Below are 14,706 nucleotides of genomic sequence, written 5' to 3' on the forward strand. Positions count from 1 at the left end.
CTCAAAGTTTTGTAACCCTATTTAGTTGGTGGGGTAGAGGGGAACAAGGTTTTCGCACTGACATTCATAAAACATTCAAAACATTCATAACGTTTTCATTACTCAAACAAATACTACTAATTTTCGATTTTTCGTAAAATTTATCTTGCGAAAATTTGGTGTGATGGTTGTTTGTTCACGAGACTTGATGTTTCCATAGTAATTGACATGCTTTTGACAACCACGTTTTTCCAAATTTTGATTTTTTAGTTAGTCTTCCATTGTTTATTATTATCGTAACGTTATTTTATTGATTCTGATAACTTTTGAGTCTATTTGGACTGTTTTGTAGGCCGTTTTATTAAAAAAATTCGAGTAATCTAAGATTAAAGAAATCTCTACCAATCCGAAAATTAATTTCTCCTCTTTTAATTTTCTCTGTCTTTTTTGCTTTTCTGTGACCCATTGTTTCGTTTCGATATTTTAATGCCGGGTTTTTTCGCACATGGACCATTTGGCTGTGCATAACATGTCTTGTTCATTTAAATTCCAGCCACAGACTCAGGTGCTAGTGGTACATTAGTTGACTACCCTGCAGGGACCGTTCTGCTGCAGACGCGCATGCGCCATGGAGAGATTTCTTTCCAAGGAGAGGATGTCTTGACTCGGAAGGACCGATGGGAGCCCTCGGAGAGACAAGTGATTCATCTGAGGGAGGATTATCGGTCGACACCTGACGCTCAAGTGCAGTTCACTTCTACCGGCTATGGCGGTGTGTCTTATGACGTCATGATGGTACCTAATCTCGTACCGAGACCTCCCACGGTCAGGCCACCGAAACCTGACTGCTTGTGTTCCTGCTGTACCCTCTTGATGAATTGCTTACGTTCCTGCTGCACCTTTTTGAGGAATGGCTTGTGTCCCTGCTGTACCCGCTTGATGAATTGCTCACGTTCCTGCTGCACCTGTTTGAGGAATGGCTTGTGTCCCTGCTGTACTTGCTTACGTTCCTGCTGTACCCGTTTGAAGAATTGTTGTGTGGCTTGTTTTCTGGGTCTGGTTCACTATCTTGGGTTATTATGGGGGTGGATTGTTGGTCTGTTTGGGCGCTAAAATAAACTTAATTATATCGTTTTTCTTATGACTGTCAGAAAACCAAAACAGTGGAAAATAAATCTGACCAACGCTAATTATTAACACACCTAATGACACAACGAATCGTGCAAAGCGGCCAGTGAAAGCGCAGGAAAGCATGCATCCTGCGTTGAGCGCGAAAAAAAAAAACCAAAAAAAATAAAACAAGTAATAAGTGCCAAGCTAGAGGAAGTGAGCAATCGGTATCAAGCACGAAGAATACGATTAGATTTAGTTTAGCTGCTGATATAGCTGAATTTGACGGAATGCAAATTACAGCGCATTTACTCAGTTTGACAGTCTTGAAAGAATCGCTATATAAGAAAACCTGAGAAAGACTAGCATAGAAAAGTCATTTCGTTTTTGGGAGTACATATTTTAGAGCATGCATGTGCACCACACTGTTTATAAAGAAAAGGTGTGTGAAATGGAAGTAGCTGTACGAGTGTTGCAGATTCAACAAAATATTTCAGCAAACCCATGAGAGATTTTAACCTCTGTTAATAATAATTAGTAGTAATTTCTGTGCACCAGAAGGGTAATTGTTAACGAAACTGAACCATTATGTTAAAGTTTCCATCGATAAAGATATCGCGACAGAGGTAAATAGGTGACAGTACCCCTTAAAAAAGCTCATAAAGGTAGCCAAGACGACAATATGTAAGCAATATCGTAACCGTATAATAATAGGCATATGAAATAAATCAGTCATATTGGTAAACTGCACATGAAATAATCAGAGGAAGCTAATCCTCCTGGCTGTCCCAACAACAGAAACCTTTGAGTGGAGAGGAGAGTTCAAACTGGCGTTAAAAAAAAAATAATGTTTGCGGAAGAAGCAATGACAATTTAATGAAACTCAGGGGAAAGAACTCACGAGAGCTGTAAAGTTGTCTCCATGGCAGGCTATTGGGTGTTGACATCTTATCGAAGATTAAAAAAATATATATATTCGTGCCGAAGATACTGCTCTAATAACAGGTAAGGCGCGCCCTCGTATCGCGTGCCTTCACGAGGCTCGCTTAAGCAGCTTGAGCCGAGAGAAATTTCGTGATCGCGTGATCATTAATCCATACATTAAAACACGTTTTAAGAGTCTTCGCTTTTTCCTTTCGATGTCGTTGTTTACCAAAATCAATTTCATTCTATTATAAAAACCCAAGCGATTGGGGTATTATATGGAGAATTAATACGAAATTGCAATAACTCCCTTTGAACACACGAAGAGGGACGACCTCGTTAGGTCAATATGGCCGGATATTGGTCAAGTTCTGTTTTGGTTTTTTCGTCTCTGTCCATAAAAACTATGAAAAAGTTGATATACTAGCGTAAAATGCTACAGGAGACTTTCATATTAACTTGCCATGTCTATCAAACTTGGTTTCTTTTTACCTATAACCAGAGCGATTTTAAACCTCCATATAAACGCGAATCAACAGTGCCGATTAAGATCGATCTGGTTGAGGAGTAAGGAAAATATAACGTGAACTTTAACAGTTTCAAATCGACCGGGCAAACAGCGTGACCTGAACTTACAAGCATGATGTCTAGCGTGACCTGACATTTTTCAGGAGAAAAAGCCTGGACGTGACTGAAACCGATGATTAGCGTGACTGAATAGTTTCCGGGAAAGATAGCAACTTCCGTAAATCCGGGACTCGACCGAAACCGAAAGCGAACATGGTACTGCAGTGCAGTGAAGGAGTTCGAACGTTTCATCTTTTTAATTGCGATAAAACCTGTAATCTGTCTCAGGTTAAGTCGCTATTAGATGCCGTTGAAAAGAATGTCGATTTCAAGATAGAGGCGGTAGAACAGCATTTTCCTAAACACGAAATGGATACTCTTATCCAGCGAATCCCTGAACTGAAAATGGATTTCGGAGTTCTAGTTATCCACGCAAACGATTCCCTTCTGTTTGACGAAAACGGCTACGGAGAAATCTGTAAGAGTATGGTTCAAAACTCTGGCTCAGGTAGGATACTGAAATATGCAAATGCTTTTGAATCTTTAACCATGGGATCTTTCATAGTATAAAAGAGCACTGCAGTAAAGTACTGTTCAGTAGCTTTCATTTGATTGTCGTGTATCGACAACCTTTCTTTACTGAGTCAAGTTGCATACACTTGTAGTTAAAACAGGTAAGCCGGAAGTGCTAGAAAGCCTTTTATTTCGCTTTCTAAGATTTTCTAACACGCCTGAACTGGTGTATACACAGCAACATAAATCATAAATAAAGAGATGGAATCATTGTTTACATCGGGGAGAAGGGGGGAAGGGAGGGGCAAGTTCTGGACCTATGTTCAAAGCCTTACCCTTTAAAATACTATTTAGAGGTAAGTTTCTCTAATACTTTCCATTCCATATAAAATGGTACTCCTTTCACATATCTACAGTAGAAACACTCCATCTCGGCTCTTTTCGAAATTTTATAAAGCCCTGTTAAATACCTAAATGGCAGTTTTCCCGACTTTTTTCTACTGACTGCAGCATATGAAATTCCTACCCTTTTATATATTCCCAGCCTAAACTATGAACCTCTTTTGGGCAGAGCCTCCTCATATAGTCAACTGACACACAGCGTCACCATCCCCGGGTGTCGAATGTGAGACCCTCGTGTTTACCATAGTATAGTATGGTGGCCCAAAAGTGTCACGCATTTCAATTTCATCACGGCAATTTCAACTACGTTCACGGCAATTTCAATTTCACCGCGGCAATTTCAACTTCGTTCACGGCAATTCCAACTTCATTGTGTGTTATTACCCAGATGGTAATGGGCCTCTAGAATCAAGGCGACTATTTCCGGTTCTTAGACAGGTTAAACAAAATTGCCGCGATAGAATTGAAATCGCCGTGGTGAAACTGAAATTGCCGTGACACTTTTGGGCCACCGTATATTTTGTATTTACCTGATTTTTAACTCGCCTTTTCATCTGCGTGCAGACGGGGAAAGGGAGGGAGGGGAGCTACATATATATATTTGTGTGTAATGTTGTAGTTAGGTGAGGATTAGAATCACAAGTCGTGTAGACAATAAAACTGATACAAAAATTGTGCCTTATCCAATGGTGCATCCCTAATGTCCTGCTAATTACAGTGTACCACTGCCAGGGTATGTTGGGGTGACATCACACAGAGTGGGTGTGATCACACAACTTGCACAAGGGTGGGGCTGTTCAAAGAGCACACTATCCTCTCACTCTCTCACTATCATAAAGAACGAGACAATTCATACTTTCTAGCTGCCTTAGCCCATTCCTTCACTTCAAATCAACTGTCCACCCAGCCCAAGCTTCGCGAGGCTTTGCGAGTCACGTATTTTTAGTCTTAGATTAATGGAGAGAAACCTGCTTTTCTTAACCTTTTAATATCTTTTCCAAGGGCAAAAACTAATAATTGTAATTTGTGGAGATGATAATTATCAAGACAAGGACGAAGAAAACGGGGCAGCCTTCTCCAAGTGGGCCTGGCAAAAGATATGTACACAGTGCAGGAAAGAGTACCTTGAGCGTTCACAAGTGTTTTTGCTCTCCTGGAAAGACAAACACAGGCAAATTCACGAAGATACACTGTTGCATTTTCTAGCCCCAAACAAGAAAGCACAGAAAGAACAGCAGAAAAAACATCCCGTGAGTAGTAAAGGATATTGTGAATAAGTTATATGCTTGAGCAGCTAGCAGGGATCGTTTAGTTCGTAGAAAAGAATTTACATTTACACATGATGAAATGTGTCGACCCCTACCATAAATTATCCGCCTACAGGTTTTTATATTATTTCCTTTGATTGCTTTGCATGTGTAGGTAACACAAAGAAGGAACTTTATTTAACAAAAGCTGTTGAAAATGAAATTGATAAATTTTTCCCTCCTCCAATTATTTAATTTGTCGGTGAAATATCGTGAAAGAACAGGTAACAGGCCCTCAAGAAACGGCGCGATATATCCTAATTAACGTTCACGTTTTTACTGACCACTTAGCCGTGTTTGATGGAAGATGACAGAGACGAACTAAAAAAGAATTATGGAGAAACATGCACCGGCCGAAGATACGTCAGCCGTGATCAGGGAGGGCAAAGAAAAGAGTTAAGAGGTGACAAGGAAGAGGCGAATTATGGAGGTGAAAGAATTTCGTTCTCATTTGAAAAGTAGTAAACGTGGATGCTTAGCTTTAATGCAAGAAAAGAAGCTTATGTGAACAATGTTACCTTCCGTTTTGTCACTTTTAAAATTGATGTTACATTCTATGGCCGTTAGTAACCATTTGTAGAACGTTCCCACTTTACTAACTAGTATTTACTGAGAACTTTAATTAACCCTATTAATTTATTTACACGTAAAGTGACGTCTGATAAGTTCATTTCTACTACAAGAGATCCAGCAGCGAAACGTATTCAGATCAGTTTATTTGTGCGTGGTGTTGCCAGACTGCATTCAAAAGTTTCGTAACCCTACTTAGTTGGTGGGGCAGAGTGTCTGCACTGAATGCGAACATTCATAACGTTTTCATTATCTAAAACAAATACTACCATACATTTCTAGTTTTCGTAAAATTTATCTTGCAACAATTCGGTGTAATGGTTGTTTGCCTACCGGACTTGTTATTTCCATGGTAACTCACACGATGTTGACAGCCACGCTCTGTAAACTTGCACTTGAAGGAAATGATTTTTTGATTGTTTTGTTTGGATATTTGAGTGCCGGGTTTTTTCCGCTCATGGACCATTTGGTCTATCTATCTATCGGCCATTAATTTGCCTCCATCAAAAATGATGATTCTTGCAAATCGCTCAGCGGTAATGAACCAATGAACAATAAATAAATAGAAAATAAGAAGATACACTATCAATTTAAAGGTAGGTTACAAATACCGTGCGGGAAGGGGCATTAACCACTTCAGATGATAAGACTGTCCACTCTCTTATTGTTCTACGAAATATGAAAATTTGTAGTAGTCTGTATGTGCAAACGGGACCTCGTAAGTTTTCTCATTTATATGGCGACTAATACGCCCCAGGGGGGTTAGATATTTTATGGTTTTAATCCCGGTTTGTCTATTGTGGATTTTGTAAAAAATGGTACAGCCTGTCCCTTATCCTTCTCTCTTCGAGGGTGTCCCACTGTAATTCTTGGAGCATTTCGCTGACACTGGATGTGTTGTTATATCGGTTTAACACATATCTGGCTGCACGTCTCTGAAAACTGCACCATTTCCAGTTTCTTCACATTATCGTTTGTTTAAACATCCCATGCCGCTGATGAATACTCTAGTATTATGGAAGAACCAAGCTATTATAGGCAACAGATTTGAGGCTAGGTGAGTTAATTCTCAAAAAGCCAAGTGACTGATTCGCTTTATGTGCAATATTTGCAACGTGGCGATTTCACCTGAGGTCTGAGGTAGCAGTGACACCTAGATACTTTGCTGAGTCCACGGTTTCAAGGACTTCACCGTGTAGAGTGTAATTATGAACTACTGGATTCTGTTTGCGAGTGACCCGTAGGACTTGACATTTTTTCACAGTGAACTCCATAAGCCATTTTTGTTCCCACAATTCTTCCTTCTTTAAGTCATTTTGGAGAGTCTCATTGTCAACCTGTCATCGTATAGATAGTTATGTAAGGGCGATATCTGCAGTTTTCCATTTTGGTTTTGTATAACATGTCTTGTTCATTCCAATTCCAACAACAGACTCGGGTGCTGGTGGTGCATCAGGTGACTATCCTGTAGGATCCGTCCTGCTTCAGACGCGCTTGCGCTATGGACAGATTTCTTATGAAGCAGAGGATGTCTTGACTCGGAAGGACCGATGGGAACCCTCGGAGAGACAAGTGATTCATCTGATGGAGGATTTTCGGTCGACACCTGACGCTCAAGTGCGGTTCATTTCTACCGGCTATGGCGATGTGTCTTATGACGTCATGGTACTGAAACCTGACTGCTGTACCCGCCTGAATAATTGCTTGTGTTCCTGCTGCACCCGTGTGAAGAACTGTTTTGTGGCTTGTTTTCTTGGTCTGGTTCACTGTTTTGGGTTATTATGGGGATGGATTGTTAGTCTGTTCAGGCGTTAAAAATAAGTTAATTATAGCGTCTTTCTTATGCCTGTCTTCAAAAACTCATTAATAGTTTATAAGCCCATTGACCTATCAAATGGTTGATAAAACATTACGTGCAGTGGTTTTAAAACCCGATGAAACCTCCTCCTCATTAGTACGCGGTGTTTAATGTTTTTCTCGTATGCTAATTTCCAACGCTCACGAAAGGGATAGTGATCTATGTTTTATTTTCCACATTCAAGTCCTAGAAAAGAATTTACGTTTACACATGATGAAATGTGTCGACCCCTAGCATAAATTCTCCGCCTACAGGTTTTTATATTATTTCCTTTGCTGCTTTACATGTGTAGGTAACACAAAAAGGAAAGGCACAGCCGACAGAGGATTCAAGAACTAGCGATAAGGACAACGCTACAGTTCAGAGTGGAACGAGCCAACCTAAAGCACTAGGTAAAAGAATTTCCATTCTCGCATACTTTAGGCATCACACTTTACATGGCGATGGCGGCTTGACTCTCTTAGACTGTGAACATGATTGATACCAGGCGGGGTGGGGTGGGGAAAAATTTTTGGTGGAGGTGTGTGGCTTGTTATCCGGCTAAACCGACTCTATTTCAGACCAAAATATTTAAACCTATTTCAGGCCAATACGGCTCAAAAACCGCATTCTTTGTCTCTGGCAAGCCTATATAGCTTATGTAGGGAATACTCTTCTTGGGGTGGTGGTGGTGGGGGGGGGGGGGGGGAGGGATTTATTTTAAATGTATTATTTTAGGCCTGTGAATTCAGTTGACAAAACACATCCCCCCTTGGTTCTGAAGGTCAGGCTTTTACTCTGTCAGCTGTCTATGAAATGTCTCTCACCAACCACATTCTTTAGTAAGAATACGCATAGGGCAGTTAACCACTCCGACGAAACTACTCGAACTGTTCGGTAATCGAACTTAATCGAACGATTGGCGGTTCGATTCAGTTCGGCAATCGAACACAATCGAACCAAAAAATTTGTGCTAGAGTTCAATTGTGACCATCAATCAAAATAGACAAGAATTTTGAAAACTATTTTCTAGCACGCAAGAACAGCAAAGAATTAGGTGAAACGAATTAACCATATATTGAGGTAGCTTTACTGAAACATCATTTTAAGATCCACTACTGTTATCAGGCTGTTTCATTTCAAGCTCAAGTTCATTTATTCAAACTTATTCAAATTACAATAAAAAACAATAATAGTAAGAGGAGACTAGAAACACAGCTAGCTTTATACCATGTTAAAATTAAGCATTACATTTGAAAAGTGCGTAGCAGCCAAATGAGCAGTTACTAGTCGGAGGTTATATTTAGACAAAGGTCTGGTTAAACTAATCTGCATTGAATGAGGAGAATACATAAATAATAAATAATATTCCTTTTTCTCCAGCTTTCGCAGAAGGTTCAACAACCACCAAAAAGAGTGGGACTGTGCTGCTGTCGACAGTTATGCGATATGGTGTCATCTCTTACAAAAGTGAAGACGTAGAAATCTGGGAGAATGACAAGAAATGGAGGGTGTCTCCAAACGAGGCACAACGATTGAAGAAAGATTGGAAGTCAGTCCCTATCGCTCGTTTGAAACTTGTTACTGATGATGACGGCGTGGTTCAAACGACAGTGAAGAATGAAACTGGGATTGTACAGCAGGTGTTAGAAAGATGCTCAATTTCCTAATCAGACATGACTGATATACAGTACTGGCCGTGTCTATAGCAGCTTAACTGATTCACATAGCTTGCATGGGTGTAAATCCGCCCAGTATTGCGTGCAGTTTACGCGCGCGTGACTGTAGTTCAAGAGAACATCACACATCATGATCTCTTGTAAAGGAAAGAAAAGTTATTTTAACAACCACAATAGTTTATATTAGCCTTCATGTCACCTGAAGTGGTATGATAGGCAATTATTTACTACAACATTAAGCAGTGGTCTAGCTAGACAAAGAAAAATGCAACTGTCTGATTGTTGATATCGGCAAACGAATGAACTGCGGAATCAGGGTTACAAGTTTGAAAAAGAAACTGCTCTGTATTTTGTACTAAAACTTTTCCGAGGTTTCGCTTGAGGTTTTCGTCTTTGTGTGAGCAAATGAAAAGAGTTGCCAAAAACAAGGAGAGAAACTTTCCGCCAAAGTTATGACATTGCTGATACATTGTTTTCGGGTCAGCCCCCATTGCTAAACTTAGAGACGAGAGGAAACATGCTTGACTTGTGCATATACTTGTCGTTAAATTCACGGAATCGTTTCTCGTTCCTTCATGCGCGAGAATGATCATTTAAAATTCAAGCATCTTTATGCACATCCAACGCCTGTCGAACCTCTTTCAACAGGACGCAGATGTGAGTGTAATGTATGTGATATGCACTGAGGTTTCTCTCAGGGTATTACAGGGTGATTTTTCTCGGGAAGAAGTGAAGTGCCCGTAACAATAAGGCGTTTGTTTTATTTTGTAACGAAGCGAAGATTCTAAACTTGAGAAAAAATAGGATATTATATTTTAAAATGTTGTCTTTCCGACATCTCCTATCATTCCAAGAAAGATCTTCGTCTTTTATTAATTTATTATTCATCATTCCAACAGGGAGGCATCGTTTGTAAAAGGACTGTTTCCCCAAAATAAAGTCAATCCTCATTCCTCTCCTTAAGTTACCTTCCCTCGTGTCCCGGGGAATAAGGTAGTCCATGTAAATTGTATCGGTTAACCGTGCAGCAGTGAATTGAAGCAGATTAGTGGTAATATGTATTTTATGTTTCCAATACCCCATGTATACTTCATGAGGGCGACAGTAGTAAACTACTGTAATTTATATATTAACTCTCAGTGCTAATTTACTCTCAGTGTGTCCATATTTGTTTTAGAGTAAGGTAAAGAGATAGGAAATATAGCATAAAATTTCTTTATGCCTTCATACATTTTCAGTTTGTTTACATCACGTGACCATACTTTACAATAATTGCGTGACTCGCCGAATTTCTGGGAAACCAACAACTTCCGCAATTCCGTTGAACCGAAACCAAACATGGCGGGGAGAATTGATAGAGAGCGAAGACGAGCAAAACCTCCAAAACCTCCCTGCAAATTTCATCTCTTCAACTGTGGTGATACCTGTAGTTTGAAACCAGTGGAATCACTTCTTCGAGCCGTTGAAAAGAAGGTTGATTTCAAAATTGCGATCGAGAAGCATAGCGAAAAGACGGCTACTATCCTCGAAATTATTCCTGAGCTGAAAATGGACTACGCTGTGTTTGTGATGCACGCTCGTGACTCTTCCCACACGTTTAGTGAAGACAGCGATGGAAAGATTTATAACGCTTTGAAGCGAAGAACGGGTTCAGGTAGGTCCTTTATGGCTTGTATCTACCTCGCTTGTCGCACACTTCATACTCATACTCTTGTGATTATGCTCTCAGTTTAAAATAGGGCTTATGAAGGTTTTCGACGCCATTTTGACAAGTAGGGAAACAGGCTTTGCCTACTCATCAAAATGGCGTCGAAAACCGTGATAAGGCCTATTTTTCCGCTGGGTTTGGATGTCTGCGAACTCACCATTTGAAATTTTTGTTGACACTCACATTAAATTTTCATTTGACTTTTTCCAAGAATTCGCTTAACTTGTGAGGGTTAATCTTTCAGGACTCGGTAGCAAATACTATTTGGGAATTATATCTCAGCTGGCTAACAGTATCTTTTTAAAATTTCGGCTGACACTTACACTGACACTGACACACAGACCAGCCAAATGCCTCGTCTTGCCTCACCCTAGCTTCGGCTCTGGGCTCTACATTATTCTTTTGGCACTGATTCTACAGGCGATCATTGATGCAAAAACACCCTAGCCTGCTTTCGTGCAACTGAAAACTTCATAATACTTGGAGTATCCACATACATGCGTTTCATGTTCAAAACTTATTCAAGTGTGTTTATCCGAGCACATGCATCGTAAACATCAGACATAAAATCAGGCGTGCGTTTCACAACCTCCCGAAAGATTTCGGACCCGAAAAACCATTTTCTGTTCCGAGTATGCCTGTGTCATTAACTGATTTATACATAGAGTAAAGACATTTTAAGTTTTCAAAGGTTAAGAAAACACGTTAGTTAGTTTCTACGAAAAACATATCCATAAAGTGCAACTTCTAGGTTTCAAAATTTTCTGGGGGAGCAGGACCCACCAAGGCTTGCTCTTCCCTATAAAATACTAAGTGGATTCAAGTGCACTTGAAGAGCACTTCAAAATTCAAGGAAAATTCTCGTGTCAATGTTCTCGTTAATAATAATGTAAAGATTAAAATCAGTGACCTAAGCAATAAAGCCATTTCTTATACTAAATGAAAGGTGAAATTTATTTAAGGTGAAAAGGTGTTAATTATCATCGTGAAGGACGAGAGATACGAGAACAAAGAAGAAGAGGAGACGCAATTTATTTCCCGTTGGGTCGCGAAAAACATCATCCATCCGCAGGTTTGCAGAGAATTCGTGGACGGACGGAAAAGCTTCGTCTTCTCTTGGAACGAGGAACACAGACCAATTCACGAAGAAGCAATGCTGCATTTCCTCGACTCAAACAATGGACAGGCGTTTAATCCCAATCCAAAACCAAAGATAGAAAACGTTCCTGTAAGTTGCCAAGAATTTTGTGATACTGTTTAGCTAGGACGTGTAGTCACGTGTGTCACTGACACGGATAATAATAATAATAATAATAATAATAATAATAATAATAATAATAATAATAATAATAATAATAATAATAATAATAATAATAATAATAACCCCTTTATTAAAATATTCCAAGTCAGGAGCCCATTACCCCAAGTAAAATGTTATTTACAGGTTAAAAGTAGCTATTAAAACTTATTTACAATTCTTTTCGATAAAAATACTATTTTTAAGCACAATTTTTTTGAAGAAAAGGGAAAAAAAATCTTATCAAGTTACAACAATATTATTCGTTCATTGATTTTTACCTAAAAAAAGCCCCATCAAACTATGTCATAAAAAAAGAAACAAGAAAAAGTATGTATAAAAATCATAGGACCTTATTAATAATAATAATAATAATAATAATAATAATAATAATAATAATAATAATAATAATAATAACAGTAACTTTGTTTAAAAAGCTGATGAGATCGATCAGCACTGATCATCGATTTGTTGCTGTAAACATGTCAGTGATCAGATTGACCGATTAACGTAACACTTGAGTAGGGTTGTAAACACCAATTACATGGAGGGTGTGAGGGGTCAATGCGTAAGATTTTTCAGATTTTTGTGTTGTGTCAGTTCAAATATACAATACTTGAACGTACCCCGTATTGAAATTTTACATTCTTGAGTTATAGTTTGTAATATTGGCATTTAACGAACTGGAAGGCAAGGGCGTGGATGGATAAAGGACAAAGTACTAGAAGATAATATTTTGTTTGTCTTGCTTAACGAAGATACAGTTTTAATCATATTACGTTTACTTTACTTTCCAGGTCAAGGTAGCAAAAAATGAGCCAAATACACAACCTGGTGCTGAGAAAAAGGAAACCCCTGTTGCTAAGAAAAAGGAAACCCCCGTTGCTAAGAAAAAGGAAAGCCCTGTTGCTGAGAAAAAGGAAAGCCCTGTTGCTAAGAAAAAGGAAACCCCAAAAGACGCCATGGAACCTAATCCTTCAACTGATGAGCTGAAGAAAAATCCTTCACAAGGTATCGTTTGATGCCTTTTAGCTAAGAATAGATTCTGTCAGAGCTTGTCTCAGGCTAGTGTTGCTGTTTGTTGGTACCACACAGTAAACTTTGATGATGACTGACTCAAAGACCGTGTGAAAATAACGGCCAACTTTTCTTTGATATCAAGGTCATTAAGCATTCCAAAATTTATTTTAAGAGCTGTTCATAGGCTTTTCGTCTTAAAGAGATTAATATCATTTTGTCTGTTGTAAAGTCTTAGGAGACACCTAGATTCATTATATCTGAACCATAATCAATCAAAGCAATCGATGTCTCCGAAATTAAATGCTGTGTTGACTATTTCATTCCATAACAGAATTTAACCGCCAATAGTTTTAAGCTTTCGGAGAAGCCTTGTGACTTTCGTTATTTACTTAGTGACAATCTTCGTAATATCACCACTAAAGCCGCCGTTACACGTTGAAACTTTTAGCTGAAACTTGTGTGCAACGGCGCTGTGAAACAAGTTTCAACAGGCGTTGCACCGTGTAACACGGTCGGTTTCGTGAAACTTTTTCGAACTCCCGTTGCGAGACAAGTTTCATGAAAAGTAGAACCGCTTTCTACTTCTGCAACGGCTCGCAACGGTGGCACTGGTGAAAAAACAAGAGTTTCACCGTGTAACACCACTTCGTGAAACTGGTCTCGTTTGCCGTTGCACACAAGTTTCAGCTAAAAGTTTCAACGTGTAACGGCGGCTTAACTATAGCCTTAGTAAAACTGTTTAAAAATAATTTTACGTACCATGAATAGAAACCTTTTGAACTTCAAATGTCTAAATTAATCTACGTTTAGATAACAACAAAGTGAAAAAGTGACTGTGATTTTCTTACAAGGCTCTGAAATTTTGTTACAGCGCAGTCTGGCGTAATTTATTAGGCCAAAACTAAAGGAATAAGAAATTAATTCTAAGAAAGCATTATCTTCTTTTAGAGTCCGGTGGAAGTCTCCAATTGGATTACCCAGAAGGCACCGTGCTCCTGGAAACCAAGCTCAGATACGGGAAACTGTCATTTAAAAAGGAGGATTTGGTGACTAGATACAAGACTTGGAATCCTCCAAAAGAGATTGTAGAATTGCTAAGAGAAAAGCATGCGTCAGTAGCTGAAGCACAAGTTAAAATAGAATTTGAAAAGAACAAATTTGTTCAAACTGTTGTCCCAAACTCTCGGTGCACAGTTTTGTAAGCCGAGATGTCACTAAACGAAGCAGCATGAACTGTATTGTACCCCCAGTCTGTCTTCGGAAAAGACATCTGGAGAGGAGATTGGTTTTCAGTGCAGTTTTGATTTCTTCAGAACTCGTAAAGTTATATTTATATATTCTACAGAACCTCGATCAAACTGATTTATAATAATTTCGCTCCATTTTGAAATCTACGAATTAGAGCGTGCTTTTCTAGTTCGTCAAAAATGTTTTTAAAAGCTAATTTCAAGCTAATGGAAAAAGAGAGTTAAGTCAAAGCTGAGGGGCAAAATGTTTTTGAAATAATTTTCCGTGGTTAGCAATTAAAAAGCAATCAAAGTTTCGTAAATGGAAATTTCAAAACAAACCTATAACAGAAACACAGGGCCAGTACTTGAAGTTCAGAGATTAATTAAAGAGTCTAATAAAGTTCCGTCATTGGCGAAGACAAAGTGAGAGGAGGGAGAGCTACAGCCACAGGCAAAAAAAAAAAAGAAAAGAAACAACACAAAATCTCCTACCGGCCCTCGACGTTGAAGGCCTCTTTTTTCAGTAACGGCCTTAGAGCGTTCTTTCTTTCTGCGAAGTTAACT

At 39.0% G+C, this 14,706-nt stretch overlaps 2 protein-coding genes across 14 annotated transcripts in view; both read left to right on the top strand.

Annotated features, from left to right (window-relative positions):
- LOC146449494 (uncharacterized) overlaps nucleotides 1–10,260 on the top strand; it is a 33,622-nt gene extending 23,362 nt beyond the window's left edge. For 6 of the 13 annotated variants that reach the window (XM_085101340.1, XM_085101345.1, XM_085101337.1 and 3 more), the window contains 4 exons: nucleotides 5,094–5,232; nucleotides 6,799–7,037; nucleotides 7,523–7,622; nucleotides 8,593–10,115. In XM_085101340.1, coding sequence (XP_084957466.1) covers nucleotides 5,094–5,232; nucleotides 6,799–7,037; nucleotides 7,523–7,622; nucleotides 8,593–8,879 — 765 coding nt within the window. In that variant the 3' untranslated portion in view covers nucleotides 8,880–10,115. The other 7 variants (XM_085101343.1, XM_085101349.1, XM_085101341.1 and 4 more) reach the window with 4 other exon arrangements.
- LOC146449495 (uncharacterized) lies at nucleotides 10,227–14,556 on the top strand. Its single transcript, XM_085101360.1, has 4 exons — nucleotides 10,227–10,542; nucleotides 11,559–11,824; nucleotides 12,691–12,904; nucleotides 13,862–14,556. Exons 1-4 carry the CDS (start codon nucleotides 10,227–10,229, stop codon nucleotides 14,113–14,115), a joined length of 1,050 nt encoding a protein of 349 aa, XP_084957486.1. The 3' UTR covers nucleotides 14,116–14,556.
- The last annotated feature ends 150 nt before the right edge of the window (nucleotides 14,557–14,706 follow it).

Source organism: Pavona decussata, unplaced genomic scaffold (genome assembly GCF_977016875.1).
Source record: "Pavona decussata unplaced genomic scaffold, jaPavDecu1.1 SCAFFOLD_602, whole genome shotgun sequence".
In the NCBI taxonomy this organism is placed as follows: Eukaryota; Metazoa; Cnidaria; class Anthozoa; order Scleractinia; family Agariciidae; genus Pavona; species Pavona decussata.

Coding starts and splice junctions, on each gene's coding strand:
- LOC146449495 (XM_085101360.1), top strand. CDS start 10,227: ATGGCGGGGAGAATTGATAGAGAGCGAAGACGAGCAAAACCTCCAAAA. Junction 11,825..12,690: donor CAAAGATAGAAAACGTTCCT/GTAAGTTGCCAA, acceptor TTTACTTTCCAG/GTCAAGGTAGCAAAAAATGA. Junction 12,905..13,861: donor GAAGAAAAATCCTTCACAAG/GTATCGTTTGAT, acceptor ATCTTCTTTTAG/AGTCCGGTGGAAGTCTCCAA.